Raw genomic sequence first — 27,803 nt, 5'->3', positions numbered from 1 at the left:
CTGCATGCGGACGCCTGCATAAGGATCTGTGAGGACCCTCATGGACATGGGTGGATGACAACATTTATGTCACACGGACCAAAGCCAAATCCACGTCTGCATGTCCATGAGGGTCTGCTTGGGTCCGAGTGATGCAAATGTCATCATCCACCCATGACTGGAAGGGTCCATACAGACCCCTATGCAGATGTCTGCATGCTGCCCATTTTTTCTGACTGTACAGAATGTACTCATTGCAAGCTCTTTAACAGCACATGTTCCAATTGGCCTTAAAGGCCCTAGAGCCAATCCACAGTTTATGCATCTGCCAGAACACAGCTGTCCACAGATATTCAATGTGTAGAGAGTGTATGAGCCTTAATTTTAGAAACTGTGACTGTAGAACCCCCTGACCCTGTGTCTGGTGGGCCCATTCAGTAATCACTCTATCCATCAAACACACAACCACACACACACATCATGATCAGGACCCATAAGAAGAGCATTTTTTCATATCTGGGTATGAGCATAGGTGCCAAGGGGAAGGCAAACTGACTTCATTTTCATTTACCACAAAGAATATCTAATATTATTCTGCGATGCAGCTTGAAGCTGAATCAATTAGTTGATAGACAGAAAACCATTTGGCTGCAACTTGAGAGTAATAACGAACAGACATTCTCTGGTTTCAGCTTTTCAAATGTGAGGATTTGCTGCTTTCTTCCACAGACTCCAGCTCTTTGGTTTAATGTATTAATATTCTGGGCCATTGCAAATATAATTGCCCATGCTGCCATTTATAACTTTAACTATAATCTGGGAGGACAAGTGCACAAGCACAGGTGTTCATACTGATGATTTGTATTAATGTGTTTACTGCCCTCCAGTGGTCCATGATTACCTCAACATTTAATGGTGCAGGGATTCATGTTTTTTATGATAACAAATGGTACATAAAACAATCATTATCTTCACTGAAGAATGTGGTGTTGGTGTTTCCAGGGGTGGAACATAACTAATTACATTTACTCAAGTGCTGTACTTGAGTACAATTTAAAGGTACTTTACCTGAGTATCTCCAATTTATGCTACTTTATGTCTACTCAACTACATTTAGGAAGCCAAAGCTTTAATTCCTCTGCAGAATCAGATTATTGATACAAAATTGTAAATCAGCTAATTATTATGATGTATTATTATGATGTATTATTATGAATTAAGCAACCCAGCAAAGTGTTTAAAAAATATAGAAATTAGCCACACTTTGACCAGCTGAAACTTTAAAGTGACATACACATAAATGCATACATCTATAATTATAATCCAATAATATTATAGACATTATTCTGAAATGGGTCATCCCGCATAATGATTACTTTTACTTTTGGTATTTTAAGTATATTTTATGGTAATATGTTCGTGCTTTTAATCGAGTAAGATTTTGAATGCAGTACTCAGAGTTTTTCCACACAGTTGTGATGCTATTTTTACTTAAGTAAAAGATGTTATTATTTCTTGCACACTGAGTATCCTGAGTATTTTCAACTATGACCGATAATAATAAAAATATGAAAATATGAAAAAAAAATGTGCAAGTATCCACCGGAAGTGCGCCTTTTAAGTCTCAGTGCGCAGATGCGGAATTGACGCGGTTAGGTCGTTTCTGGTGGTTAACCCAGTCAATGTGGGAGACTCGGTAATGTCCATGAAAGAGGCTATTTAGCGAGTAAATTCCGCAAGAAACAGTCGTTATTTGTTGAAGGACCACTTCAGGCTTCTGTTTGAAGCGGCTGAGTTTCACCTCTGCGTGGAGCTGAATCAGAAATCATCGGAGCCGCGGGAGAAGGTAAGGTTAGCCAACGCGTGCTGTCGCCATTGTTTATGGGCAGGCGGAGAGCAAGGCCTTCGGCTAATTCCGGGGTATAACCACCTCGATACACACATTGAACACATATTTTGCATTTTATTTACATAGTTATCAAGGGAAATGTTTGTACTCTTAAAATTAGTTATTCAGCGAAGGATTAGTGAGCTTGAAATGACACAGCTTTATGATCCCGTTGGCCGCAGGTAAGCTAACATTAACGTTGTGTAGTCGATCCGCGCGTATCTCTAACGTTATTCAAGTGGACAGCAGTGTGTCCTCAGCTGATATCACATACCGATAAATACCCATCACAGCAGGACTAAATAGAGTGTGGATTGACTTTAATGAAACGTGCCCGGTTAATAAATAACCCAGCGGCTCTGTATTTACCAGGTTATGGCGACGGTTATTTAAATAATATTAATCAGTCGTCTCTGTGAATGGAGTTGATTCAGATGACTTGTACCTTGAACATGGCGAACAGGACGAGACCGATCATGGTTTTAAGAGGTTTCAGTGGGTGTTTGGCGCGTTAACAGGCGGTAGGACCAGTGTGGCGCTGTTGCACCTGCTGAGCTACCAAACAATATCTTTCCAAGCACCTTTTCCCACAGGAGTCCTTCAAAACCCCAACCAGCTCGATGATTTTGTGTTGCTGACAGAGAGCTTCGACCTAACTAGTGGCACGGAAATTAGGTTTTCTCTCCCACAGGGATCAATAAGGGAGATTCTGGTGCTATATTAATCCCAGCGGGAAACTGTACCAATACAGCTGCTTCGAGCAAAAAACACAAAGATAATGTGCTCACAACTATAATAGACTTATCATCAATATCTTAAAAAAATCGGACTTTTTACTGTACATATATGCACCTGTAATGCTCTGTAGTAGTAGAAAAGTAAAGCCTAGTGAGATGGTCATAGTGCAACATTAGATGCATGTAAACTAAAGTTGTAGTACACTCTTTGATCATATAATTGAAAGATGTTAAATCGTGTGAGTCTAGGGTCTCTCTAGAAGGAAATGTAAAGTCTAAAACCAGCAGCTTATCAGCTATAGTTGTATGTGCATACGTTGCTGTAGACAAAATGATCTGCAATGAAGTAAATGTATTGTTTACTGGGCCACCGACTATATCCTGTCATCTTAATTGTGGGACTACAACTTATTTTCATAATTTATTATTTTCAAGTTTACAAAATGTGAGAAAATTGGGGAGTAATTTTATGTCACTTAAGTTATTAATTAATGGTCTAATTGTTTCAGCTCTAATTTATGCTCATTCCCCCCTTTTTCCAAACAGGTAAGGAGAGATGTCGTACTACAACTCCCGTAGTTCATCTCGGGCCACTGACTGTAAAGTGTACGTGGGTGATTTAGGCAATGGTGCTGCCAAGGGGGAGCTGGAGCGAGCATTCAGTTATTATGGCCCACTGAGGACCGTCTGGGTGGCCAGGAACCCACCTGGGTTTGCCTTTGTGGAGTTTGAGGATCCCAGAGATGCAGAAGATGCTGTGAAAGGCATGGATGGAAAGTAAGTAGTAACCTTTTCTTTCCTTTTTCCAGTAGTTCTCCATTTTGTTCTTCCCATAAAAGGATGGAGCAGAAAAGATGACCCACTACACAATAGTGTTACAACAGTGTTTAGCCCTAAAATCCTGTGCGTTACCCTGTAATAGAAAAAGAAATTTAAATAGCCTAATACGAAGGGACTTAAGATACAAAGATGTAATAAATCTAGATTTTTTTATTCTTGCAGCCGGCATGAAGACCATAGCAGGACAAAAAAAAAACAGTCTTTGGCCTCTCTTACTGACCTTTTTCCCCTCAGGGTCCTTTGTGGTTCCCGTGTTCGTGTGGAGATGTCAACAGGCCTCTCCAGGAAGGGCCGTGGGCGCCCCAGCCGACGCCAGTTTGACCCCAATGATCGGTGTTACCAGTGCGGGGACCGGGGCCACTATGCCTATGACTGCTATCGCTTCAGCAAGAGAGGAGGCCGCCGCAGCAGCAGGTGATGGAATACAGTCCATTTTGCTTGTAGTTATGACTGATAAGATTAACTTTATCAGTGCAGCTCAACATTTATTGCTCTGATGCAAACAGTACTTGTTATCTTGCACCATCAAGGACAGAAGTGTAAACTTGTTTGTGTTTCTTTTCCAGGTCTCGCTCTCGTTCTCGATCTCGCTCCAGGTCCAGGTCCCGTGGGCGCCGTTATCGTTCTCGCTCTCGCAGCCGCAGCCACAGCCGGTACGTCACCACAGACAAGTGGTTGCTTTTGATTTTCAATTTTTTGGTGCTTTGTACATCAAACCAAATGTATTTGAAACAGAATGTTCTGGTGTGAGCAATGGAGGAGCCAACCATAGCAAATCTCACTGATTATATCAGATTAACAAAGATTAATATCTAAATTGATAACTAACTTTGCAAATAAGAATCAGCTGGTCCTTGGTTTAGAAGCTGTAATTGTGCCCATTGTCGTATTAATATTTTTATTAACATGCACACAGCTGTTTTATTTTGAATAATAAATTTTAAGTAGTTACACTTTGTCATGTTTATTCATGCCAGCCAGGCCAACAGATGACCCCTCTGTTTATCCTTTTTGTCTCTCTTTTACTTTGTCAGGAGCCGTCGCCGATCTCCATCCTATTCCAGGCGCAGGAGCAGGTAAGAATACAGTTTGCGAAATTATAAGTAACTGTTATGATAATACATTCATTTGTGTGCTTTCGGTATTGTTATGCCGTCATGTGACAGATGTAGCTACTCGTCTTGTGTTAATTCAGTTCTGCAGCAGAGGCTAACTGAGGACAGAACAGATGAGTAGTACATCCTTCAGGGATCAATTAAGTACATGTGCAGTGTGTGTGAAATTTTTTCAGCCTTGCTCTGGTAGTTAATGCCTCAGGTGTTGCCATCGTTCCCACCATAGTTATAATTAAATCCACTTTATTTCCTGTAATACTAGGTCTGGCTCCCCAGCACGTTCCAAGTCCAGGACTCCAGTGAGAAGGTAGGTTCTGAAAGCTGCAAGTTTACACACCATCATTACACAGCTTGTATCTGAAACACAGTGTCACATTTAGCAAACCACAGTGTAAACAAAACACAGAAATTCAGGAAACAAACTACAACATCTACAATAAATAAGAAAGAATTTGGATTGGTCGGTCCAAATAAATGGGACAGTGACAAGATGGTCAACTATATTACGTGAAATGAAGAGGAAATTATTTTCCAATGATCTGCAAGAGGATCTCTTTTTACGGCAAACCACTGAAAGAGAAAACTTCCTGACTCCATTTTGGATCAGCCAGTCAGCATGGATGACGTGCAGGTCAGCATGTTGAGATTTTGGGAGCTGTGCACGTCTGTGAGCCTCTGCAAGCTACCCATAACACCTGTATCTGCTTAGGTTTGCCAAGATGTCTTTATGTATCTCAGCAGAAGCATAATATCAGCCTTTTCGTTCAATAGAGAAGCATGTAAATGTTGTTTTTGTCTCTCTTCTCCAGTCGTTCCAGATCTCGTTCTCGGTCCGGCTCTGCGCCCAGAGGACGCTCTGTCTCCCGATCCCGCTCGCGATCGCAGTCTGCCACTCACAAGAGGAACAGGTAAACCCTCAGTCTACATGTCTCTCATTCACTGAAACAAGGTGTAGGCTGTGAAGTCAATTTCTAGTGCTTAGTCCTGACAGTTGTTTTTACCAAGACATTAGCAAGGTCTAGATTATTATTGTAGAATTTAGATATCACAGTTCAGACCACAACTATCTTGCGTTCCAAGAGAGGGCCAGTTATGTTCTTGACGTTATTCAGAACTAGGTGCTCATCGTAGGCAGGGATGACTTTGAAATAGGCTCTCCTTCGCTGGGGAGCATTGTGCTGCCACCGAACGACTGCCACGTGAAGGTGAGATGGACGACCACTGAGACTCCTCCAGCTCCTCGACTCAGAGAGATCTGCATCTTCTACTGCGTCTCTTCTGCCACTGCTGTTGGCCAGCAGTGGCATGGCATGGCGTGGCGGAGGGGTAAAGGACAGTGACTTGGGCCCTTTGTCTGGTGTAGGGAAGTATGAGTAGATGACAGATTAGACCTCTCTCTTGTGCTCTTTTTCCAACTCTTGGTAGCTCTACACTGTTTAACATCTTATTCAGTCTCGCGTAATCTTGAAAAAAGAGCACATGAAAGACAGTCTCCACTCAGCCTGTAAACTGTTCAGACTCACAGCAGCTAAAAATGCACCCATATCCTTTGTACTCTTTCATCTCACCCACCCTAGGTGAAGCTCGATTCTACAGAAATGAACTCAGGCTGACAGACCAAGAGAGAAAATTGTATTTAATGAATTGACAAGTGTTAATGGTCAGAGGTAGTCTTGTAAATGTTTTTATTTTTCTTCAATTTAAATTCCCTATCCTGAATTTGGCAACTCTCCAGAAAAATATTAGCTGTTATCAGACAAAACGACACCATTGGTGTAACTTAAGTTAAGCATCTTTGCAGCACAGTTTTGTTTATTTTTCATATTTTCTTTAAAGTGGTGGGAGCTGAGCACTGCACTGACAACGCAGATCAGCCTTCGCCTGCATCTGGTGTTAGACAGCGAGAAAGAGGTCGACCTACCGACCGAACCCGCCCAACAGTGAATGGGTGACCGTCTGTTCAACCGACGCACACGCTCAGACGAGATCAGCCCGCGCACACATACAGTTGCTCTACTAGAATCACCCAGCCAGCCAGCCAGCCTTCAGATGTACCAGAGGGCTGACCCACACAGATCAGAGTTCGACCACTACCTTTTTAAATCCATTACCTACCTACCAGACCCCCTACCTACCAGAGTTCTTCGGCCTCTGTCTTAGCTTCTGAAAGTGAGAGAAAGAGAGCTGACGAGAGATCAGTCTTCAAGAGCCTCCCAGCGCAGTGTCTCTCCAAGTTGTAGTCATCCGTCCTTCAGTCCTTTCATCCTTCGCTTCTCTGTACTTGTTGTTTCTGCCACTGTCTCCAAAGGTAACCAAAAATCAACCCCCCTGACAAGCTCATGTTCATGGTGAAAGAAAATGCACAGGCTTGATGTAGTCTGGAAAACTGGTGATTATAGAGCTAAAGTTGAGCCTTTAACAAGCATGCTCAGAGTACAAATGTGAGTGTGTGTGAGAGTGTGTGGATGATCGAGAGAGAGCAAGATGAATATTAATGGGCTGTTAGCTCTGAGGAGGCTTTGTCAGACATGTTTTTCCTGTTGTGCCATATATGTTGCAACATTATTACCATGTTAGGATGCTTTGTCATTATAGTGTTTATTTTAGTACTCAAACTCAGTACAACAATAATGGTGGCTTTCAGATGCGCACTTCTTGGTTGGTGCTAGAATTGATGGGATGGGGGAGGGAAGCTCTGTTGTGCGCTCTGCTGTGATTGACAGGGTTCCCACAATCATGGAAAATCTGGAGGAATGGAATTTCACAATCTCATTTTCCAGGCCTGGGAAAGTCATGGAATTAGTAAAATCATTAAAAGTTCTGGAAAAGTCCAGGAAATTTTGTCGTGTGTAATAAAATCAATTGTTACAGTAATCTTTTGGATAACCTTCTACATAATGTAACATAATGGCCACTTTATTTTCTGTAACTGACATAATGCAGCTTTAATATGTGCCGTTGTTATGTTTTGTTTACCATCACATACATTTCTTCATTTTCACGCCGCATTCAGTTTCTTCCTCAATGTATGCCAGCCAGCTGGAATTATGTTTGAATCTGATATGTTTGAAGAGAAACATCATGTTATGATTGAGGGATTTAACATGGAGGGTCATGAATCCCAGAGTTTCCATACCTACGCTATGGCTCACTACTACTATTGAATTGTATTCTTTTTTGGGATGGGGCGATATTCACAGCCAAGACACTTTTTCTGCTGCCATTTACTGGTAGTGTTAATTATCACAGAACATCATATTTCATAAACTCTTCATGTATGTTTTTGTTTTTAAAAGTCTGGAGGCTTTACTGGGGCGGGAGAGGAAGTCATAGCAGGTGAGAACAGAGCCAGGGACTGCAGAGCATGTTGGAGGCTCAAAATCCATGAGTGGGTGGATACTGAACGACCGCCAACAGTGCGCACTCGACTGGACAGGGACTCCACAGACCTCCCTCCCTCCCTCTGTTTCTCCAACATGCTAAGCAGGCCCTGGGTATCCTCTTACCCACTATGACTGCCTCTACAGCCCTGGTAAAGTCTTTAAATTTAATGCCCCTGCTCCCCAATTGTTTGTTCACAATGATAGGACGAAAAATGTTTGGCGCTCTTATCACAGTGGGACACATTATAAGGCATTCCTCCCCCCGTCCCTCCAGACCATCCATTTTAGCACCAACCTCATTTCTCTGGTTATGGTATAGAACAGTTTCCATCCATTTGTGACCCCCGCCCACTCTTCTTGTGTTTAGTCATCAAAGGATTAAGTCCTAAATTTCTCCTCAGTGCAGAAACTATGCTAATTATGTGTTGTGGGTATGTCAAAAACCAGTGTCAGTTATTTGAATGGGTGTCTTCTCACCCCGAGGGGTTCAATTATGAAGTTAGCTTTTGACCCTGAACAGTTATTTCTTTGAAAGATTAGCTGCCTTATACAAATATGCCACTTAAAGACAGATAATAATAATTGTGGCTCTTAGGATAAACTTTGGTCTGAGAGGTCAAAGAGGTATTCGGCACCCATCCAATTATGAACTTTTTCTAAAGGTCTAAACTGTGTTAAGATGTTAAGTACTGTAGAATTTTGTGTCTGATCATTTATCCATTCTCCCCTGTGGCAAGCTAACTCTTCACCATTTCTGTTTCAGTCGCTCCCGTTCAGCAAGTCCACACCGAAGCCCTACGCCAGCGGACGACTGAGTGAAGAAGACATATTAGTTCCTTAACAGACAGACCCTCAACCCCTGCACCCTGTCTGCTTTTACAGCCCTACAGCAGGTTTTTTTTCTTGTACTTGTCTCATCCCAGTATTGTTTAAAGTTTAATTTTCTCCCCAGGACTGTTGTCTTCATGCAGCCTCAGGTTGTTGAAGTCTGTTTAGTGCACAAAAAATCAGTTTCCTTTCGACAGAGGTTGTTTTAGGTGTTGCTGCGGCTGTGTCTTTCTTCTCTGGATTCGCATAACAAGTGTAAGAAGCATCAATCTCAATGTTGCCGTTGACTTTTAGCAGTGATTTGAGCAGCTCGTACATTAAATTTTCAGTGGAAGACAGCCCACTTGATGCAGTTCTTGAGGGTGAAGACAATGCATTGAAAAACTGCTTTTATTCCCTAACACACATGAAAATCTCTCCCCATTGAGAAACGGTAATCAGTTTTTCTGTATAGCTCTCCAATTAGATTTTTGAGTTCAAATGTTGTTTAACCTTTAGTCATGATGGCAAAAGGAGGTAGTTGCTGGCCTGCATGCCTTTAAATAGGATGTCGCATTCCTACTGTCTGTTGTTTCTGTACTGCACTGCCCCTTTTATGAACCTGATCACCTTCACTGTGTGCTGAATATGTTTTCCCCATGTGTTAGTCTCAAATTTGTTCCAGTGATTTTTAATTTGTGCTGAAGTTTGATTTCTGCAAGGGCTCCTCCAACAGTTTTGATGTGTTCCTGGCTTATATGGTAAGACAGTGGCAGTTTTATTTTTGAATAAACCTCTTCAACATACCTCAGTGGTCTAATTTTATTTCACCCAAATAAGTTTATTTTGTTGTGTAACATTGTTTTTGCATTTGTCCTGATAATCCCAAATGTCACTGTGAAAGATGTCAAGGTATCAGCAATTTTTTATAAGATATTTTTACCGTAGGTGTCATGTTTTGTTTTAATTGTTGTAATTCTGTGCAATTAGAAAAAGGTTTTAAATTACAGGCGTCATTAAGAACGGCATCACAAATTTCAGGTATTTGTGGTGATGGTTTGCTGCGAAATAGCTTTACAAGTGGGACTAACACAAAATACACTCTGGAAGGCACCAAATGAGAATCACCATTACTGGCCTAGGAAGTGGTCAGCAGTTCTTCCATGCTCTCATTGTAAAATACATACAAATGGAAATGCGTGACAGTTAAAAACAGGGACTGCAAAGCTGAACAAAAGTCAAATGTTTAACTATGTACAGATGTATAAAAAAAAGTACATATATTTATATATATATATATTTTTATAAGCGAATATACTGATTATTTTTCAGGATAATCGGGTACGGAGACAACCTCTTGAGTTAAGTGTTTTCCTATTGGCCACAACTAAAGTCACGGATAGACTGACAACTGCGTGAGCCAATGACAGCGCGCGGTGCCGCTTTACAGGGCGTGGCCACGGAGCCTCGTTTTTCTTGACTTTTCCGTCCATTTCAGTTCATCGTCACTACCACCATCCTTTTTAACCGGGACAACATGGCTGCTACAGCGAGCCGTTACTACAGCGAAGACGGCAGGGCAACGAAACGACAGAAAACCGACGGAATGGCCACGGTGAGTTTTTTCTGTGTGGGCTTCAGTGGAGGATTAGTTTAAGTTACATAACGAGCGCGCTCGGCTCGGTTACGGTGCTCGTGGTTGAATTTGATTCATTCAGATGCGCGCGTGGAAAAAATGTGTCACGACGCGTCCGAGGTCAATAAATAATGTTTGTGTGGAGGCTCATCGTGCATAACTGTTGTTTTTACGAACGTTTCACGTATATTATACATGGAGGGTTTACAAGGACACAACTTGAAACATGGAGAGCACATATACCTGTGCTGTGCTGACTCAGTGGGAACGTTGAGGGCGGTTTCCCCCGGTCGGGCCTCGCCTGAGCCCGGCTTTGTTCTAGTGCCGGTAACGGCTAGCACTGTGCTAGCTGTAAGCTGCTCATTGTGATTAGTCTGGGCAGCGTCACAGCAGCCGTGTGAGGTAGCACTTGAGTCTTAATGTGCATGAAGGTTTACTCAAATCGATATTGTCTTTATAGTCGGAGAGAAGCGTGTTAATTAAACTATAAACTAATAAATGGCAAATACTGCCCCCTCCCCCAACAATAATCTGAGGTAATTAACTTAAGTATGTCATGTCAGGGCAAATGCAGAACAACAAATGAGCAACATAATGTGTGATTTCTGTTTTTTAAAACCGTTACTTGTTATTAACAAAGAATGTGATTCACCCATTCAGAGGTGGAAGAAGTAGTCACATCCTTTCTTTAGCTTTTCAAGTGCCAGTACCACACTGGAAATACTCCATTACAAGTAAAAGTCTGCATTTAAAACTTTAAGGAAAGCATGTAAGTATTAGCAGAAATACTTAAATTGCCAAAAGTGAAAGTAACCATTGTGTGTAGTAATTATCTTTTTTTATTATTATATACGATGCCTTTTGATTTAAATTACTGCTGCATCAAAGTGTGTGTTGCATTTTACTGCATTAGATGTTTATAGTATACAAAGTACAGTAGAAAGTTGCATAAATTGGGGTGCCTTGCGTTTGTTCTTGAGTACAGTACTTGAATAAATATATTTGGTTACATTTCCGTTACTGCCCTCCTTTATTTTCTTTCATTAATTTCTATGGCAGGGACAAAAACGTGAATATTATTTTTTAATTCCTGTCCCTCCCTAAATATCTGTTAAAAAGTTCATATACACCCCAATAAATATGCTCAAAATAGCACAGCACGCATCCAGTAATAAATATTTCCATAATATAACACATGGTAGTTTGCTATACTACTTATAGTACTACCTGTCTATACCTGCACACACCTCAGGTTACAGTTTTTTCCCCACCACACCAGTTCACCACAGTGGTTTTATTTAATTCTATACTTTATATAGGCTTATGTATATTAAATTTTAATTCTATTTAAACCTCTGTACTATTTTGTCATGGATTCTCATTTTTATTTGCATGTTCTTTTATACAGATTTTGTAGTAGCTTTGTTGGAGAGAGCCAGACAACAAAGATTGTATTGCCAGCGACTGCTTTTCTGTTGCTGTGGTGCATGTGACGAAAAAGGACTTGAAAATACAGTCAGTGTTAAATATGTTGTAAAATATCGCAAGAAATAGCAGAGGACAGTTCAAGATGGACAACAAGATTGCAGCAGTGGCTCCCACACATGTGTACTTGAGATAAGACGAGTGTAAATATTACTGACCATGTTTGCTCATTTTCTGTTTTCCTCAACATAGGGATACGAAGATCCTCACAAGACCCTTCCGTCTGTGGTGGTGCACGTCCGGGGGCTGGTGGATGGTGTAACAGAGGCTGACCTTGTAGAGGCCTTGCAAGAATTTGGAGCAATCAGGTAGAGGAAGAGAACAAGCTTAATTTGTGTGAAAATGCGCGCACACACACACACACACACGTATATATATATATATATTAAACTTTGTACCTTCAGGTGAAATGGTTGCAAGACGAGTTCACAGTATCTGCCATTTCATCTAATCTCTTGTTGTTGTTTTCTCTTGTAGCTATGTCGTGGTGATGCCCAAGAAGCGCCAGGCACTGGTCGAGTACGAAGACATGAATGGATCATCCACAGCTGTAACCTACGCTGCGGACAACCAGGTTTACATCGCTGGCCACCCAGCCTTTATCAACTATTCCACCAGCCAGAAGATCTCCAGGCCGGGAGACTCTGATGACTCCAGAAGTGTTAACAATGTACTTCTGCTCACCATCATGAACCCCATCTACCCCATCACCACGGTAAATGCGAAGATTTGCGCTACTGTTTATCTCTTCACTAAAAGTGGGGTGCTTCTCTCATTTTATGATGATGTGTTTTTAATTCTTAAAGAGTAGCAGTGCCACTGTAAGGGCTGCATTTTGTACCAGGTTGAAGGGGATGAAATGTTAGTATTAGTAGTATTAAGCAGAAGCCTTTGTACAAAAAACAGTTAGCTAATGTTGTCTCTGCAGTTTGATCCATGCAGCATTGTTGTGCTCGCTGTGATTTATCATTTGCCATTGTGTGGTATCTATATACTGACGAACTCAACTCCCTTTTTTAACCTGGTACATTTTGACAGGATGTCCTCTACACCATCTGCAACAACTGTGGGCCTGTCCAGAGAATCGTCATCTTCAGGAAGAACGGTGTCCAGGCGATGGTTGAATATCCTTTTCCATGAGTGCTATTTTAACAGGAGGCACTATCTGATTGCTGACTACCAGATTTGCCACAACTTTACAAACATTACGTGGCCCGCTGGATTTTCTGCAAGTTGTGACACGCATAAAAAGAACAGTGGCTGGTGTAGTTGAATGACAGGAACTTCTTTGGTATGTTATGTCAGTTAGAAGCGCCTAATCTCAGGTACAACCAAACCTGTTTGAAAACATGTAGGTGTATTTCACAGATGCAAATAATAAAACCCTGTTAGCCAGAGTTCATTGGTGAATGGCTCATGGCATCTGTTAACCATGAGTAGGCTTATGCACATGCAGGCATTATGGGTACCCGATGAAAACCATTAGTGGTCGAAACTTAATCATAACCCTGTAGAATTACAGAGGAGCTCGGAACAACATACCTGTGTGCAGGTATTCTTTTTTTTTTTTTTTTTTTTTTTTTTTTTTTTTTTGTTCTTGTGTGACGTCTGTTAGTCTGCATTATCCTTCCTGTCATAAAGACAGTCTGGTACATCCCTGTCTTGTCCTTAACTCTATCATTACGTTCGACTCTGTGCAAAGCGCCCAGCGAGCCAAGGCATCACTCAACGGAGCAGACATCTACTCTGGCTGCTGTACACTGAAGATCGAGTACGCCAAGGTACAGTCGCAAAACAGCCAGTTTTAATAGCCAAAATGAGTGTGGTGGACACAGAACAGCATAAACACCTGCACAGTATAACACACACCCAACACATTAGCCCTGTGAGGAATGTTCTGAGTAGACAACTTGCCCCATGACAGCTTAATTAACACAAGTTTTTTTTTAACTGCAACACTGTAAACATGGTATATCTGTTTACCAAAATGGCCCCATCTCAATTTGTCTGTATATGGAGCAACTTCATGGTAAACAAAATGAACATAGTGTGAACATATATCTATATATCTATACTTTTACTGTGTGTATTTATGCTTGTTTTTATAAAAAAAAATTATTTCCTCAGCCCACTCGCCTGAATGTGTTCAAGAATGATCAGGACACCTGGGACTACACAAACCCCAATCTGGGAGGCCCAGGTAAAACCTCAAACACCTTAACACATTCCCAACTGTTTGCTGAGCACCACACACTGCTAAGCATCCTTACTGCCACTATGGGGAGTTTCAGCAACACCTTCATTGATAATGCTACTATATAGATTTAATTTGTGGTCATTATACTAATATAGGTTTTTTGTGATGAACCTGTGTGGCATTATGACTGAAGTGTTGCTTGTGGTCTAATTCTTACACTTTTCAATACACACTGATCAGGGTCCATATGCAGGAGTGAAAAGTCTGGGGAAATGAGGGCTTCATGTGAATAATAATGTTAGATAAAAGGGCTTGCATAATATAACATTTTCACTAAACTGTTATTTAGGCCAAAAGCATTCAGTCAAATTCACCTTCAACATTTATTTATTGTGCATTTTGTCTCTTTCTTGGTAAATTACACTGGTTGTAGGGAGGCATAGAGGGAGACAAAGAGGCATAGAGAGAGACAAAGTGAAAGTGAAAATGGAAAGAAAGAGACCATGGAGGGGCTGAAGTTGCTTTATTGTGAACATGATACCAGTATTTCAATTAAGAAAAAAAAGTTAATCGTTAATACCAGTATCGCAACACCCCTATCTCTCAACAATTCAGCCATAAAAACTTAATGCTGTGGAAAAAAAACAAAAGATCAAGAATGTGAAATGAATACATACAGTTCCTGCTAAATATTTTAAAGCTAAAATGTTGAACCCTGCTGTGTGGGGGGGAATGACAGGAGCACATTTGCAGACAGAAAGATGACTGTATCAGATGAACTGTATTTTTCAAGGTCAGTCATCAGTGACTTTCCTGTAAGTGGACATGTAATGTTTGGAAACAGTATGTTCATCTCTGTATCCTCAGGCTAGCATTCTTGTTCCTTGCGGCATGCAGTTGTTCTGGTTTCCTTGACCTAATGGGTCCACACTGACAGGGTGTTGTCTTCACTTACTTTACATTTGGAAGGTGTCCGATGAAAGTGTATACAAAAACAATGTAGCAACAACTGCAAAGAATGAGACTGTGTATCCAGTTTTAGCACCTCAGTTGTAATTATTAATTATTGCAAAAATAAATGTCCTTCCATAAAACGTCCACTGGCCCACATCTCTTTGACCAATGTCTTAGTTCAACAGGTAAAGTCACTGCTTTGTAATAATACAGTGACTGTAAACACATTGGTCAGGTGAAGTACTGTGAGTCAAAAGCAATTACTGAACACATGCCACATATGTAGCATCTTAGCACGGGTTGGACAGTGCTAATAAATGAGCATTGAATCTTAAAAGACAAATTTATCCATTGTTGTTTTACACTGTCTCGGTCAGGCCCACCTATAGCCAGTGGGAAGATATTTAAAAGGGGCATGGGTTAAAGGGGAAATTTGCCATGTTTTACGTATATCCAATTAGTGTGGATGGTAAATCTAGTCAATTAAAGCACTAAATTCCTCAGCGCTGTATTGACAGAAAAGGCTGAGTTTTCCCTCTTGCAACAGCCTTAGTGCAGTGCCTACATGCAGCAGGATGCATTGTGCCCAAGCTCCTGATGCTCAGCCCCCAGATACTGTCAAAACCCACCCAGCTTGTTGAGGTGGGCATTTCAAACATGGGTTTGTTTCCAAAAAGTAAAGTCAACTTAATTAAATTACTTCGTTGTTTGACTAGAACACCAAACAAAACAAGATAAATTGAATAACACTAGTTTTATCAACTATAAACATGCCCATTGTATAGTGCCTGGAAGCCGCCCCACCCTCCCCTATAGCTATTACTTTGTTGGCATAAACAAAGCCTTAGGTGACAGAAACTCTCAGTGATCATTTGCCCTTTCAGCCCTGCTGGTTTTGGTCATCTTTTCCAGTTTATCTGTGCGATCCTGAATAAGATCCTCTGTGATTTTTCAACTGGCCACAGTTAGCCAAACAGCCAGGGACTGACGAAATATTCACACACTTCACTCAGACTCAACAGAAACAAAGTAAAACTCACCCTAGCCACCATGGTTAGTTAGTGCACTGCTCCAAAAATCACCAACTCCAGTTTGGCTGAATTAAAACTCTAAACTAACATAGGTAGATGTGAACTACTCCACGCGCTGTATTACCCCACTGTCTCTCAGCTGATTGCAGAGCAGCGTCTCTGACTCATACAGGGGCAGAAGCATAAATGAAATGCTAATAATAAAACTGCTGATCCCCTATATCCCTTTTTCGGATAGATGGATATTATTGATTGTGGTCTTAGACATGAATTACCGGTAAGGCAAATGGCGATGAATGTTTATGTCCTCATTCTGATAAGCGTAAAGGTTTTTTTTTGGTTGTGTGTTTGTTTGTTTTTTTAACCCAGTTGTAGTGAAAGCAGGATAAATGAGACTGAAACAGGACTGTTAAACTTTAATTACATGGGGTTCCAGTGCAGTTGAGTTTTCTGTCGGTCAAAAAATCAGCCCAGAGACAGAAGACAAGAGGTGCTGCTGTCCAACAGGCTGAGTGACAGGATGTTTGTGTTTCCTCTTAGACAAACTGTTTACATATTTTTAAGTCATAAAGACACAACTAAGTAGTATTCACAGTTTTCTTTCTGCTGCATTTGCTGTTCCTGCCTTCCTCACCACACCTGTAGATGTTGCAGGGGTTTTGGAATCTCTAAGGGTTAAATAGGTGTATTGGTTTAAGTTAAAAATTATAGCACCATTACAGTTTTTAACAATTCAGGTAGGGCTGGGCAATATAAGGAAAATTAAATCATTCAGTGTTTCAGTAATATGGATATAATAGAACAGTCTGGTAAGTTTATTTCTTTTCACCAAGAGTGATCCTGGTCTTTTCCACTGTCATCTAACTTTGATTTAAAAATTTCCCTTTAGTTGTGTTTTAACTCGACCAAAAACATACTGAAACCTAGCACTTGAGTCCCACTCAGTGCAGCCAAAGTGGGTTTAATATTAAACAGAAAGTGGGTCTGGTTTTACCAGACCAGGTGGTTTAACTCAGACGGACGACCCTTTTTTTGAAGTGTGATATGTCTGAGAAGTGAGATCAGAGGCAAGGACCAGTATCAGTTAACAGCTGCCGCATCATGTAACCCTTATCTCCTCCTGATAAGTCGGTGATCTCAGCAAGTCCAAAACAAACATGCACAGGAGGGAGAGGCAGATACATGCTGACAACATCACCACTCCGCAACCACCATCTCGAGTATCCACTTCTTCAGTGAGGACAGAGCCACTATCATACAGAGGGCCAAACGTCCCCTGAGATACACGGGGATAAACTACAAGGCACTACCCATTCAACATGATGATGTAGGACTGATATACCACTCATTCCTCATCTCCGCATTCAAGACCCACGAAGACAACGCACACTTCTAGAGGGTGGGGAGTTTTGGGCGCTAAGCTACACTTGGGCCCTTCCCCCATCTTCTTTCTCACCCACTTTGAGACACAAGACACATTGAAGCAGGCCAAAGCTTGCATCTACAACCTCCCACTGTCTACACCAAATGGAGACTGATACCAGAGAAGACACAGCATCCACCCAAACAGAAGGTAGTGACAGACATCTCAGTACAACAGCTGATGCATACTGATATTAACCAGTTGTAAAAGCCTCAGCCCTTCCTGTACTGTTTTGGGCCACATTGCTCGTCATGCTTGTTGACACGAAAACAAAACACTCAAGCAGCACACTCTCCGACACTCGCTGACGCCATTCCAACTGATCCAATAGATGACTCACACCCCTGAATCAAGCTGTAGCCAGCCACATTGGAGTCAACACAAGACAACTGATGAAGACAAGACACTGCTGACAACACCGTCAAGCACACTCAGGCCCATTTTTGGTTTTATGTGTTTCCTCCCACATGGAGTTCAGCTTTTCTTTCTTGCTCTTTCTCCTCATCTCTTCATCTTTCCCTCCCTCTGATTTTCTTACTACATGCATCCCTGTTAAGCTATCCCTTTTTTGAGTGCAGTTTTTTTTTCTTGATATTTTAAAGAACCTGTGTAACACCTTCCATGTGATGCAGGTTTGGCAATATGCAGCTAAGAGGAGCCATCTTCCCCAACTGAAATGTGCTCTATGGCAACCTCAAGGCCTACCCGTGGGCGCTAAGCGGATTATACCAAAAAGGAACAAAAAGGATGGAAATGCCAGCCAAACGGCCAACCAACGCACCAATGGGCGTTTCAACTTGATAAAACCAGGAATGGATCCTGAGGTGGAGAGTTGTTTCCCCAAAAGAGGAAATGGATAGGAGTATGGAATGAAATGAATTGAGTGGAGAGTGGTGGGACTACTGCAGCAAATATCTTCCTCCCCACTGTTTGTAAGCATGCAGTAAGTAAATCGAGACCCTCCTTGGGGAACATAACTGCACAGCACCACATGACCCCAAAGCCCAGCACCCAACATCGCCACACAAGACTGACATGACTCCATTTTTCCCCTCATACAGGCTTAATCTTTCTTTCTCGAAGAGGGTGTTGGTTGGGGTTCTGTCGGAAACTGCGTTTCTAATGTCACTCAAACCTACTGTGTGTCTGTTCACTATGTCTTGTCCCAGGAAATCCCATCTATATGTGGTTCCCTGGACTTTCCTTGGGAATTAAAATCATGTTTATAGAGAAAGGATGTGAACTTCATATTGATTTTATGTAGGATGTGCTTGACTCATGAACAGCCCACAAAGCGAGGAGAGCTTGTCATCCACCAGCCACAGTGGCTGCTAGTGTCCAAAATTGAATAGCTGCTTTTTATTTTAGTTGCCAAATTGCTCTTAGAATCTGGAAGAGCCTGGTTGGTCACCTGCAGAGGTACCAAGCCATCCGCATTCATAATCAATGCATTTACCTCCCAAATGAGGGCAGACAGCTTTGTCATGAGTGGGTTCACTGCACTCTCCTGACATTTAAATGGGGTGATTTCACTTTTGCCCGGAAAAAATGTACCTTTTGATTAACCCGGCTTCCATTCTGATTGTGTATGATTGTGTACCTGTACAGATGGTGATGCAGATGGCAATGGGAGCAATGCAGGTGTGTGTGAGCGTACAAACTTTATATTTAAATTTAGTCATTTGTGATACTTATCCAGAGTGACTTTTGTTTGATACCCTTTTACCTTTTCACTCTTAGATCATCAGCATCCGCCTCATGTTTGCCATTCCCCCCTGTTCCGCTTTATATGCTAAAAGTTGATCATTGTGGATCAGGGTGTGTTTTCAGATCATTCCCATAGAACCTAATATCAGTCTTGCCATCTCTTACATCCCCACGCCTCCCTCCCCATTTCTCTCGACCAGTTTTAATACAGAGCAAGGTCGATCACTAAGATAATCTGAGCCACTTGGTTTGATTGTTGGAGCCTGTTTGGAGTGTAATGTGGGGGGAGGGCTATAAATCTCTGTTAAATGGCTCTTTACAGGCAAGATGAATCAATCTTGAAATGCATGCATCTGTCTCAAGTACTAATTAAAGTCCTTGATAAAAACACCCATGACAAATTATTTACCTAGTTCATGGTGTGCAATTCGAGGTAGATTTTGACGTCAAAATGTCATGATACCATATCCTAAATGCTCATATTTACCTGTAACTTTTCCCTTCTCTACCCTGTCTTCTCTTACTTTGTCTTCCTGTTCTCATAGAAGACGTGAACGCCAACCCCAACAAGCGCCAGAGACAGCCTGCTCTGCTGGGCGACCACCCTCCAGAGTATGGTAAGGCTCTCATTCCCCTTAGGAACAAGGAAACACACGTGTAGACAAAATACTGAGCTTTACTCTTCCATACTCTGATGGGCAAAGTAACAAAGAATGTTGGCCGCTGATAGCGCCATGAATTGGGCAATCTGAAACACTGCTCGTGCTAAAGCTTTAAAGGACTACTTCTGTTAATACATTTTGTGAAGACAGTCTGAATAATTAAAATTCATGTATTTAGGTAAATGTGAGTTTATAAATGGGTCCTCCACACAGTGGCAGTTAAGTGATGCTGTCGTCATTTTAAACTGTGACTATGTATTTATGATAATGAGACCAAATCTTTTTCTCGAAGCAGTTGCAAAGCTTTCCAGGAAAAAAAGTTCTCTGTTGATTTGACCGTGTTCATTTTCTGTTCTCTCACTTGCTTGCCTCATTCTTCAGGAGGTGGTTACCATGGCTATGATGAGAGCTACGGATCCCCACCCTTTGAGGGTCGCCGCATGGGTCCACCAATGAGAGGGCGTGGAGGGAGAAGCTACGGGCCAGGCTACGGACCTCCTCCCCCTCCTCCTGGAGAGTATGGTGGCCACGCTGAGTCTCCAGTTGTCATGTTGTACGGATTGGACCCTGTCAAGATGAATGCTGACCGTGTCTTCAATATCTTCTGTCTCTATGGCAATGTGGAACGGGTCAGTATCTGCCGGTAGATGTGTCTGTTTTTGCTGTAAAGGGGAAGAACAGGCTTTCCACACACTAAGATTTGCAAGCTCCCAGGTTTTTATCAGTGTAATGTTGTGATCAGGCAAACATTCATATGGCTACAGTCACTTGATACACAGTAAGGAAATAACTCGTGATTTCTTACTAATTTTTACAAAAATTGGTTTTATGTCAAGTTCCTCATTTAAATCTGATCTAGTTTTGCTGTGAGCAGCGTTTGTTATGTTTCTATGAATAGCTGCACTAACAATAGTAATGACTTTGATTTATCACTTACTGTCAGGCATTAAAGCCCCTCACAGACAAAACAGTGTTGGAAAAACAATGATTTATAATGTGGCACTGTTTTATTCGATGATTTATCCAGTTTTATTCATCTGGTCAGTTTTTTGTTTTTTTTTTTTAAGAGGAAAGAGACCTCTGTGGATAATTCAGCTCCTAGTAAAAACCTCCTGAATAATGAACACAACTGAACAATTGAAACTGGGAATTCACGCTTGGTACACAGGAGAAGTTTCAGCTGCAGTCCAATCTGCAGTCCTCACTGCTGGATGCCACAAATTCCTGCACACTGCTCCTTAAAATGACAGGCTGAAGTCATCAGTGGGATGAGGTCTAAAGAATAAAACAATGGATTATCAGCTGAAACCTACTCTTTTTAAAACAAGTGAGTCGGTCATTCATGTGACATGGGTGGAGCTGTTCTGCATAACTGGAAGATTAAAAACTAATTTGATTCTAACCATCCAAAACCACACACAAACACACCCTTGCCCGTAGCCATCATCTCACATTCAACTGCTTTTGTCTGCAAAGCAATCTTGTCTCTTAGGGACAGCTGTTGATCCTTCCCCCTGTCACTTTCCACAGGTGAAGTTCATGAAGAGTAAGCCTGGGGCAGCCATGGTGGAAATGGGAGACTGCTATGCAGTGGACCGCGCCATCACTCACCTCAACAACAACTTTCTCTTTGGACAGAGACTGAATGTCTGGTGAGTTCATACTATCCAGTTCCAAAAATATTTCTGTTGTACAGAAGTAGGCTGAGGTATGAGGTACTATGCCTCGGGCGTATTCAAACCACTGAAGCCTCCTGAATATGGATCAGATTCATACTGTTCTTGAAATGTAGCCGTCAGGTCACACAACTGATGAAGGAAGGAAAAAAACTGCACAACCCCTAATATTAATATAACATTCTTCATATATCATACAACCCATTTGTAGTGTATCAGGATTGTCAGTGCTCCAGCCTCTCATGGTGTCTCTCCTAACTTGTAAAAAAGCAATTTTATAAATGAAATTTATAATCTTCCCTCCCTGCAGTGTGTCTAAGCAGCAAGCCATTGTACCTGGTCAGTGCTATGAGCTGGAGGATGGCTCGAGCAGTTTCAAGGACTTCCACGGCTCTAGGAACAACCGGTTTACGTCACCAGAACAGGCAGCCAAAAACCGCATCCAACACCCCAGCAACGTGTTGCACTTCTTCAACGCCCAGCCAGACGTCACGCCAGAGGTTTTCTCTCAGGTCTGTAGAAAGGAAAATATGGGGTGTGTGTTTGGAGGAGTGTCAGTTATGTAAACACACACTATCACCTGCATTGTCTTGTTTGTTAGGAAGGCAACAGGCAGAAAACACTTCTTACCACTGCTGACTGGGCTCTTTTACATTGGAATTTGCATATGGCCTGTTGATGTTAGATTCACTACTAAGCATCTGTATAGTGCGTGTGCAGTTGTGCATAGAGCTGAGTATTATTTAAGAGATACCAGTACCCTTAAAGCGATAATTATATCAATAGAATACTTCATCCGATACCCATAATATAAATGCAATGGTGTGTAGTGCAACCATAATTTTGAACATTTTGGTGGCATGCTGAACTGCCAACTCTGAATACAGCGTGTTTGATTTCACCACACCACAGACTGCATGAGTTGTACCTGCTGCTGTGGGAGGCAAACTTGGGTTTCCTGATGGTGAAGGCATGACCTGCCCCACACTCCCTCTGATTGGCTGGTAACAGTCGCTTTCATTGGTTGGGTTGGTTAGGTTTTGGCAAGAGGAGTGGGATTAGTTAGGGAAAAAATGTCAAGGTAAACCAGTCAAAGGGAAGAATAAGGTGGAGAAGGGTGGGTTGTGCCTTTCCTATTCTGTGAATCACAACTGTGTCCGGGTGTGTGAGCTCTGTGCTGGGTATAGTTGGTTAGAGTCTGCCCACACTCGCATAGTAATGGGGCTCACTGTTAGCATCAAGCAGCTAACTTATCTTAGGGGTTGCTCTTTTGGTGTCGGTGTGAGTTTGTTTTGAGCGTTCAACAGCTCGGTGTGGGATGTTACCTGCTGCTTCTGTGTTAGCCCATGCTAACTGGAGACATTGAACTGACTATTTGTCAGAAGGAGAGAGGCTGTCGAGACAGCAGCAACAGAAAGTTTACTTATCTTGCAAAAAGTCAGGGCAGTCCAGTATCAGCACCCCAAAAAAGGGACTGAAAGCGGGTATCATTTGACTGGTGAGGTTTTGATTGCACTTGGTTCTGAGGTATTTCAGTCGATACATTGAAGTATTGAGTACTCATACCCTGCCCTTGTTGTGCATAAGGGTCAGGTTAACTTCAGAGAGCTGCTGCTCCACACTCTGGTTCAGGGTGCAGCCCCTGAGCCGAAGAACGAGTCATTAATGAGCACACACCCTCTGAGTGGAAGATCAAGTACGTTGGGAGGGGGGGTAGATTGGCCTCAAGAGTAGTTAATGAGTTGGTTCACTAGTGATGGGCGAGACCTGTTGTGCATGCAGTTCTCTAATATGTGTTGTGTTCTTTACAGATTTGTGAGGAGATTGGTGTGAAGTGCCCTGTCAACGTCAAAATGTTCACAGGAAAGAGTAAGCTGCTTTGATTCTGCTAATTGAGATGTATATTGATGTTTCAATAAGGTATGCTTGTGTGCAGAAAAATTATAGTTGACATCAAATGTGTCTGCTGTCACATCTGAGGGGTATTCCAGGTAGGAGGTTCAGCAAACTCTGAGTCTAACCCTGAACTCTGAGTTGATTTACCCTGAGATGGGAAACTTACCGGTTCCAGAACAGCTGATTTGAGTTAGTTCAATCAACTCTGAGTATGTTCACTCTGAGTTAAGCTGACAATAAAAAGCCATCATCAATGGAGCTCCGACTCCACGATTCACCATGGCAACAGGTAAATAAAAGACAGCGCCTCCGTTTTAATCCAGTGGATGTAGAGATATTAATGCATGTGTAGCAGACGGTGCACGTTTATCTTTAAAAGAAGAACCTGAGTCAGAGCGAGGAAAGTGTAAATAAGTTAACCATAAAGTTAATAAAAAAGTTTATTCATCATTTATCAGACTTACATTTCCTTAATGAAGATAAAGTGGTGGAATCTGACTGTGTATCAGGCTGTAGATACATTACATTATATTAATAATATATAGTAATATATTTGTTAAGATTTAATCTGATGGTGAAAACACAGGAGGCAGCAACTGAAAAATAGGAAGATTTAAAACATTGGCTAGGCTATAGATCAAAGACATAAAGACATGACTGTAAACTGTTGTTTGCACTTGAAAAGACGTTGAGGTTAAAATACAGTAGATTTTAAAATGTTGCTATTTATTTGTATCTATTTGTATCTTGACTCAACAGCATTCAGTGACTTTATTTCAGCTACAAATGCAGTAAATTTAAAGACACTGAAATGCTGCACCACTGCTCACTCAGAAATATTAACATATAATCCCCAATATTAGGCTATAGGAATTATGTTCCATCAGTGCGGCAAATGACATCAGTGACAGAGATCATTAGTCATTGATACTACGTGTCTAAAGCTTCATACCGATTTTTAAAATTTAAATAATTAGACCTACACATTATGTGCAATAAACATTTCGGAGCTGCTCTAACAGACAGACAGTCTGATCCTTGTGCACAGTGTTATAAAAAATAATTAATACAAAAAGGACAGAGCCCAGCAAGCAATAGTCGTGATTTAAACGTATTGGCTATATTTAGCTCCGATTTAGTCTAGCTACATGTAACCCAAATCTAGCCGATTTAATTTTGAAATTGATTAAATGTAATTTTCACCATTGCAGATGGCGTGCAGTATGATATTCAATCACGTATGGAGAGTCAACAGTAATTAAAATATGTTTCTCTCCATTTTTTGGACATGGTCTCTACATAGCCATATAATTGATGACGTCTACACTTTGGCTATGGTTAGACGTCTACCAAATTTTCACTGACAGCCCAAATTCAGCCGTGATTTAGCCTAGACGTCAGGTCTTCATGTAGCTAGATGGCTATTAGACGTTTTTTAAACTAAAAAATGCTTGCTGGGAGGTTTGATTCTGAGCTGAGGATGAATTCTCGCTGTGTATTATTTGAATGTAAAGACAAAAACCAATGTTCAAAGAAATGATTGATGTGCATAAATTCAGTAACTTAAGACAGTCCCGAGTAACAAACTAATATCCAGCAGGATTTAGACTGTGACAGACGGTAAATCTCCGCTAATTAATGCGCTTCGATACAACCTTTGATACGGACTGAATTAATGAGGAAATGAAACAGCGTGTAAGAGGGAGGAGACAGAAAAACTCAGGGTTTATTGAAGAAAACCTGTCAGCGAGCAGGTTATGTTCACAGAGTCTGTTACCATGGTGACTGACTCAGAGTTTCAGTTACCTCTCTTTCTGGAACAGATAACTCAATTTCCCTCATCTCAGAGTTAACCTACTCTGAGTTTTCACATAACCCGTTTTCTGGAATACCCCTCTGGAATCCCTCAATAGAAATAAAGTCAACAAAAACAATGTAACAGCCAAGCTGCAATATGTGATGTAAATTTGAGCCCTTTACCCACCAGGTGGTGCAGCTCCCAGTGACCGCAGTGCTTCAGGTCTGCTAGAGTGGGAGTCTATCAATGATGCCATGGAGGCCCTGGCCATGATGAACCACTACCAGATGAAAAACGCAGGTATGACTGAGACTGAAATTATTCCCATGAACCTTTTGGTGTAGGAGAAGGAATTCAGATTGAAAACAGCCCTGTGTTTAAAAATAAATAAATAAATATGGTATTAATGTTGGCATGTTGTTTCAGGTACCTTAAAACTCTGCAGTTTGAGAAACAGTCATGAATTGGAAGGCTTTTCACTGCACAGTGGTTTATAAGGCTTTAAGACGAGTGCATTACTCTTTCATGTTATTAAGCAGTTTCTTTTCTTATTCCAATAAATATAAAGTTAGAAAATAAAACGTAAAACTTCCCAGAGAAAGACTGGTAGATCTTATGTGTCTTGTCTCTTGTTGCCTAATACCAAGACTCTTCTCTCTCTGTTTCCAGCTGGTCCTTACCCGTACACCCTCAAACTGTGCTTCTCCACCGTTCAGCACGCCAACTGAGTGCACCCTTGTAGCCAGAAAGATGAAGATTGGTCCACCATTCCCATACTTACATGTACCTGGATCATGACTGCTTGCACCACACCTGGAGAAAATTGATTTTCAAAAACACCTCAAATACTGTGAAATAATAAATTTTCACAATGTAATTGATCCCTAAAGTGCAAACTCCACATATTTGTTATATTAAACAGATTTAACAGATGCTAAAAGGCATTTAGAAGTTTTGATATTTATGCCCCAGATGTGGTTTATGGAGTATCAGTACCTGTGTGTCTTCATATTAAGTTGTCCTTTTTACTTTTTGTATTATGCTTATTCAGTAACCTGACACGTGAGAAAGTGTAGTTGACAGAATTGGTTTTATGCTCAGGAGGTTCAGTGGCAGTGGACAACATGGTTTTTGTAAAAGAGTTGTCTTTTGAAACTTTTATTATAGCTAACTTTTTTCTTTGTTATTTTAATTGCTACCTATTCAGTTCTGCGTCTCCGTGTCTGATATGCAGGTGGAGACTTGTTTTGTTCTAAGAAAATAAAAAATCACTTTGAAGTTGAGTTTTTTTTTCTGAATTTCCTGTTTTTATGTCACTGTGTTTCCTGTCTGTTCTGTAAATGACTTTGATGCATTTTGAACTGTTTTCACACTGATTCTCAGCCTGAATGTAAAACATACTTTACAGTGGTTTAGTTTATCTTGGGTGGACCTTGAGAACAGCTGTGGTATTTTATGGTGGGCTATCAAGACCTTGGTTATAGCAAGTATCAGTATAACGTGCACTCTAATAAAGTACACTCAAACCAAACAGGAGCTGTCGGACACTAATGCAATGCATCAAGAGAATGGAGGGCCTGCTCACAAACTGGAAAGATAAAGAGTATTGTATGTCATAAAAATACAATTAAATATAGTATGGTATGTCATCTAATTTCATTACAAAAGGTCAGTATAGCATGTCAATGTGTCAGAATTTCATAAAATGATATATATGTGATGAATATACAAACAAGGTCATAGAATGCGATGTCAAGGATTTTTTAAAAAGTGTCAAATTTCATTAAAACTCATGTCAAAGATATTTTTAAAATAGCAACTATGAAGAAAATATTAAAAGTCATAGTATAACATGTCAAAATTTCTTTAAAAAAGACCTCAGTATTCTATGGCATTAAAAAGTAAAAATTTCAGTATAGTATAAGAAAAAACAACAGTGTGTTAAAGAAAAAAAAAATCAGTGTATTAAGTCATAAAGATTTAGTTTTAAAAAGTATAGTTTATCATAGATAAGTTGTTTAAAAAATGTATACAAAGTCAGTATAGTGCGTCATAATATTTCCCCTAAAAGTCACAGTTTAGTGTGTCATAAAAAGGTGTCAACATTTCAACATTTTATAAAAATCAGCATAGTATGTCATTAAGATGTTTTTTTTTTAAAGAAAGGTCTAGTGTAGTATGTCGTAAAATTTAGGCAAAAACAGTCAATAGTATGGTACGTCATAAAGATAATTTCATTTAAAAAATCAGTGTTTAATATGTCAAAGTGTCAGTTCATTAAAAAATCATAGTATATAGTAGGTCAATATCAAATACTTTAATAAATGAATTGAACGGTATGATATGCCCATGCGCATTCATTATACCAACAACACATCAAACCTTTGTCTCAAACCAATAAGGTATTTTTATCATGTAATGGTATTATTCCACAAGGTGGAGCCATGCGCTGTGAAATTATGTATTAGTTAAACAATATTCATTAATGGATTCAATTCATGAAGCAGTTTAGACATTTCAAAATCAATTCTCAAAATTTCTGCCCTCCAACTTGTAGTATAAACATTTTGGAGTATGTGACCACATCAC

General features: G+C 40.8%; 2 protein-coding genes across 6 annotated transcripts; both read left to right on the top strand.

The window, feature by feature from the left end:
• Positions 1–1,688: 1,688 nt before the first annotated feature.
• Positions 1,689–9,555, top strand: srsf7a (serine and arginine rich splicing factor 7a). 2 transcript variants are annotated; one of them, XR_013490947.1, is made up of 9 exons: positions 1,689–1,830; positions 3,156–3,381; positions 3,679–3,858; positions 4,011–4,097; positions 4,479–4,520; positions 4,822–4,866; positions 5,369–5,467; positions 6,396–6,867; positions 8,706–9,555. XR_013490947.1 is itself a non-coding variant. In XM_078166915.1 (8 exons), the coding sequence occupies exons 2-8, from the start codon at positions 3,161–3,163 to the stop codon at positions 8,755–8,757; spliced, it is 726 nt and encodes a 241-aa protein (XP_078023041.1). In that variant the 5' UTR covers positions 1,689–1,830; positions 3,156–3,160; the 3' UTR covers positions 8,758–9,555. The 2 variants fall into 2 exon arrangements, 1 of the variants encoding a protein (XP_078023041.1); XM_078166915.1 differs by lacking the exon at positions 6,396–6,867.
• A 657-nt stretch (positions 9,556–10,212) lies between these two features.
• On the top strand, positions 10,213–26,497 carry LOC117259558 (heterogeneous nuclear ribonucleoprotein L-like). Of its 4 annotated transcripts, none has more exons than XM_033630943.2 (14): positions 10,213–10,364; positions 12,063–12,178; positions 12,348–12,585; positions 12,909–12,994; positions 13,555–13,651; positions 13,998–14,070; positions 19,084–19,116; positions 19,731–19,799; positions 20,226–20,473; positions 21,375–21,496; positions 21,831–22,032; positions 23,332–23,389; positions 25,404–25,514; positions 25,884–26,497. In XM_033630943.2, the coding sequence occupies exons 1-14, from the start codon at positions 10,287–10,289 to the stop codon at positions 25,940–25,942; spliced, it is 1,590 nt and encodes a 529-aa protein (XP_033486834.1). In that variant the 5' UTR covers positions 10,213–10,286; the 3' UTR covers positions 25,943–26,497. The 4 variants fall into 4 exon arrangements, with proteins under 4 accessions (XP_033486834.1, XP_033486833.1, XP_078023040.1 ...); XM_033630942.2 differs by having other exon boundaries at positions 19,728–19,799; XM_078166914.1 differs by lacking the exon at positions 19,084–19,116.
• The last annotated feature ends 1,306 nt before the right edge of the window (positions 26,498–27,803 follow it).

Source organism: Epinephelus lanceolatus, chromosome 4, assembly GCF_041903045.1.
Source record: "Epinephelus lanceolatus isolate andai-2023 chromosome 4, ASM4190304v1, whole genome shotgun sequence".
Classification (NCBI taxonomy): Eukaryota; Metazoa; Chordata; class Actinopteri; order Perciformes; family Serranidae; genus Epinephelus; species Epinephelus lanceolatus.
This window is presented reverse-complemented; position numbering and strand designations above follow the sequence as displayed.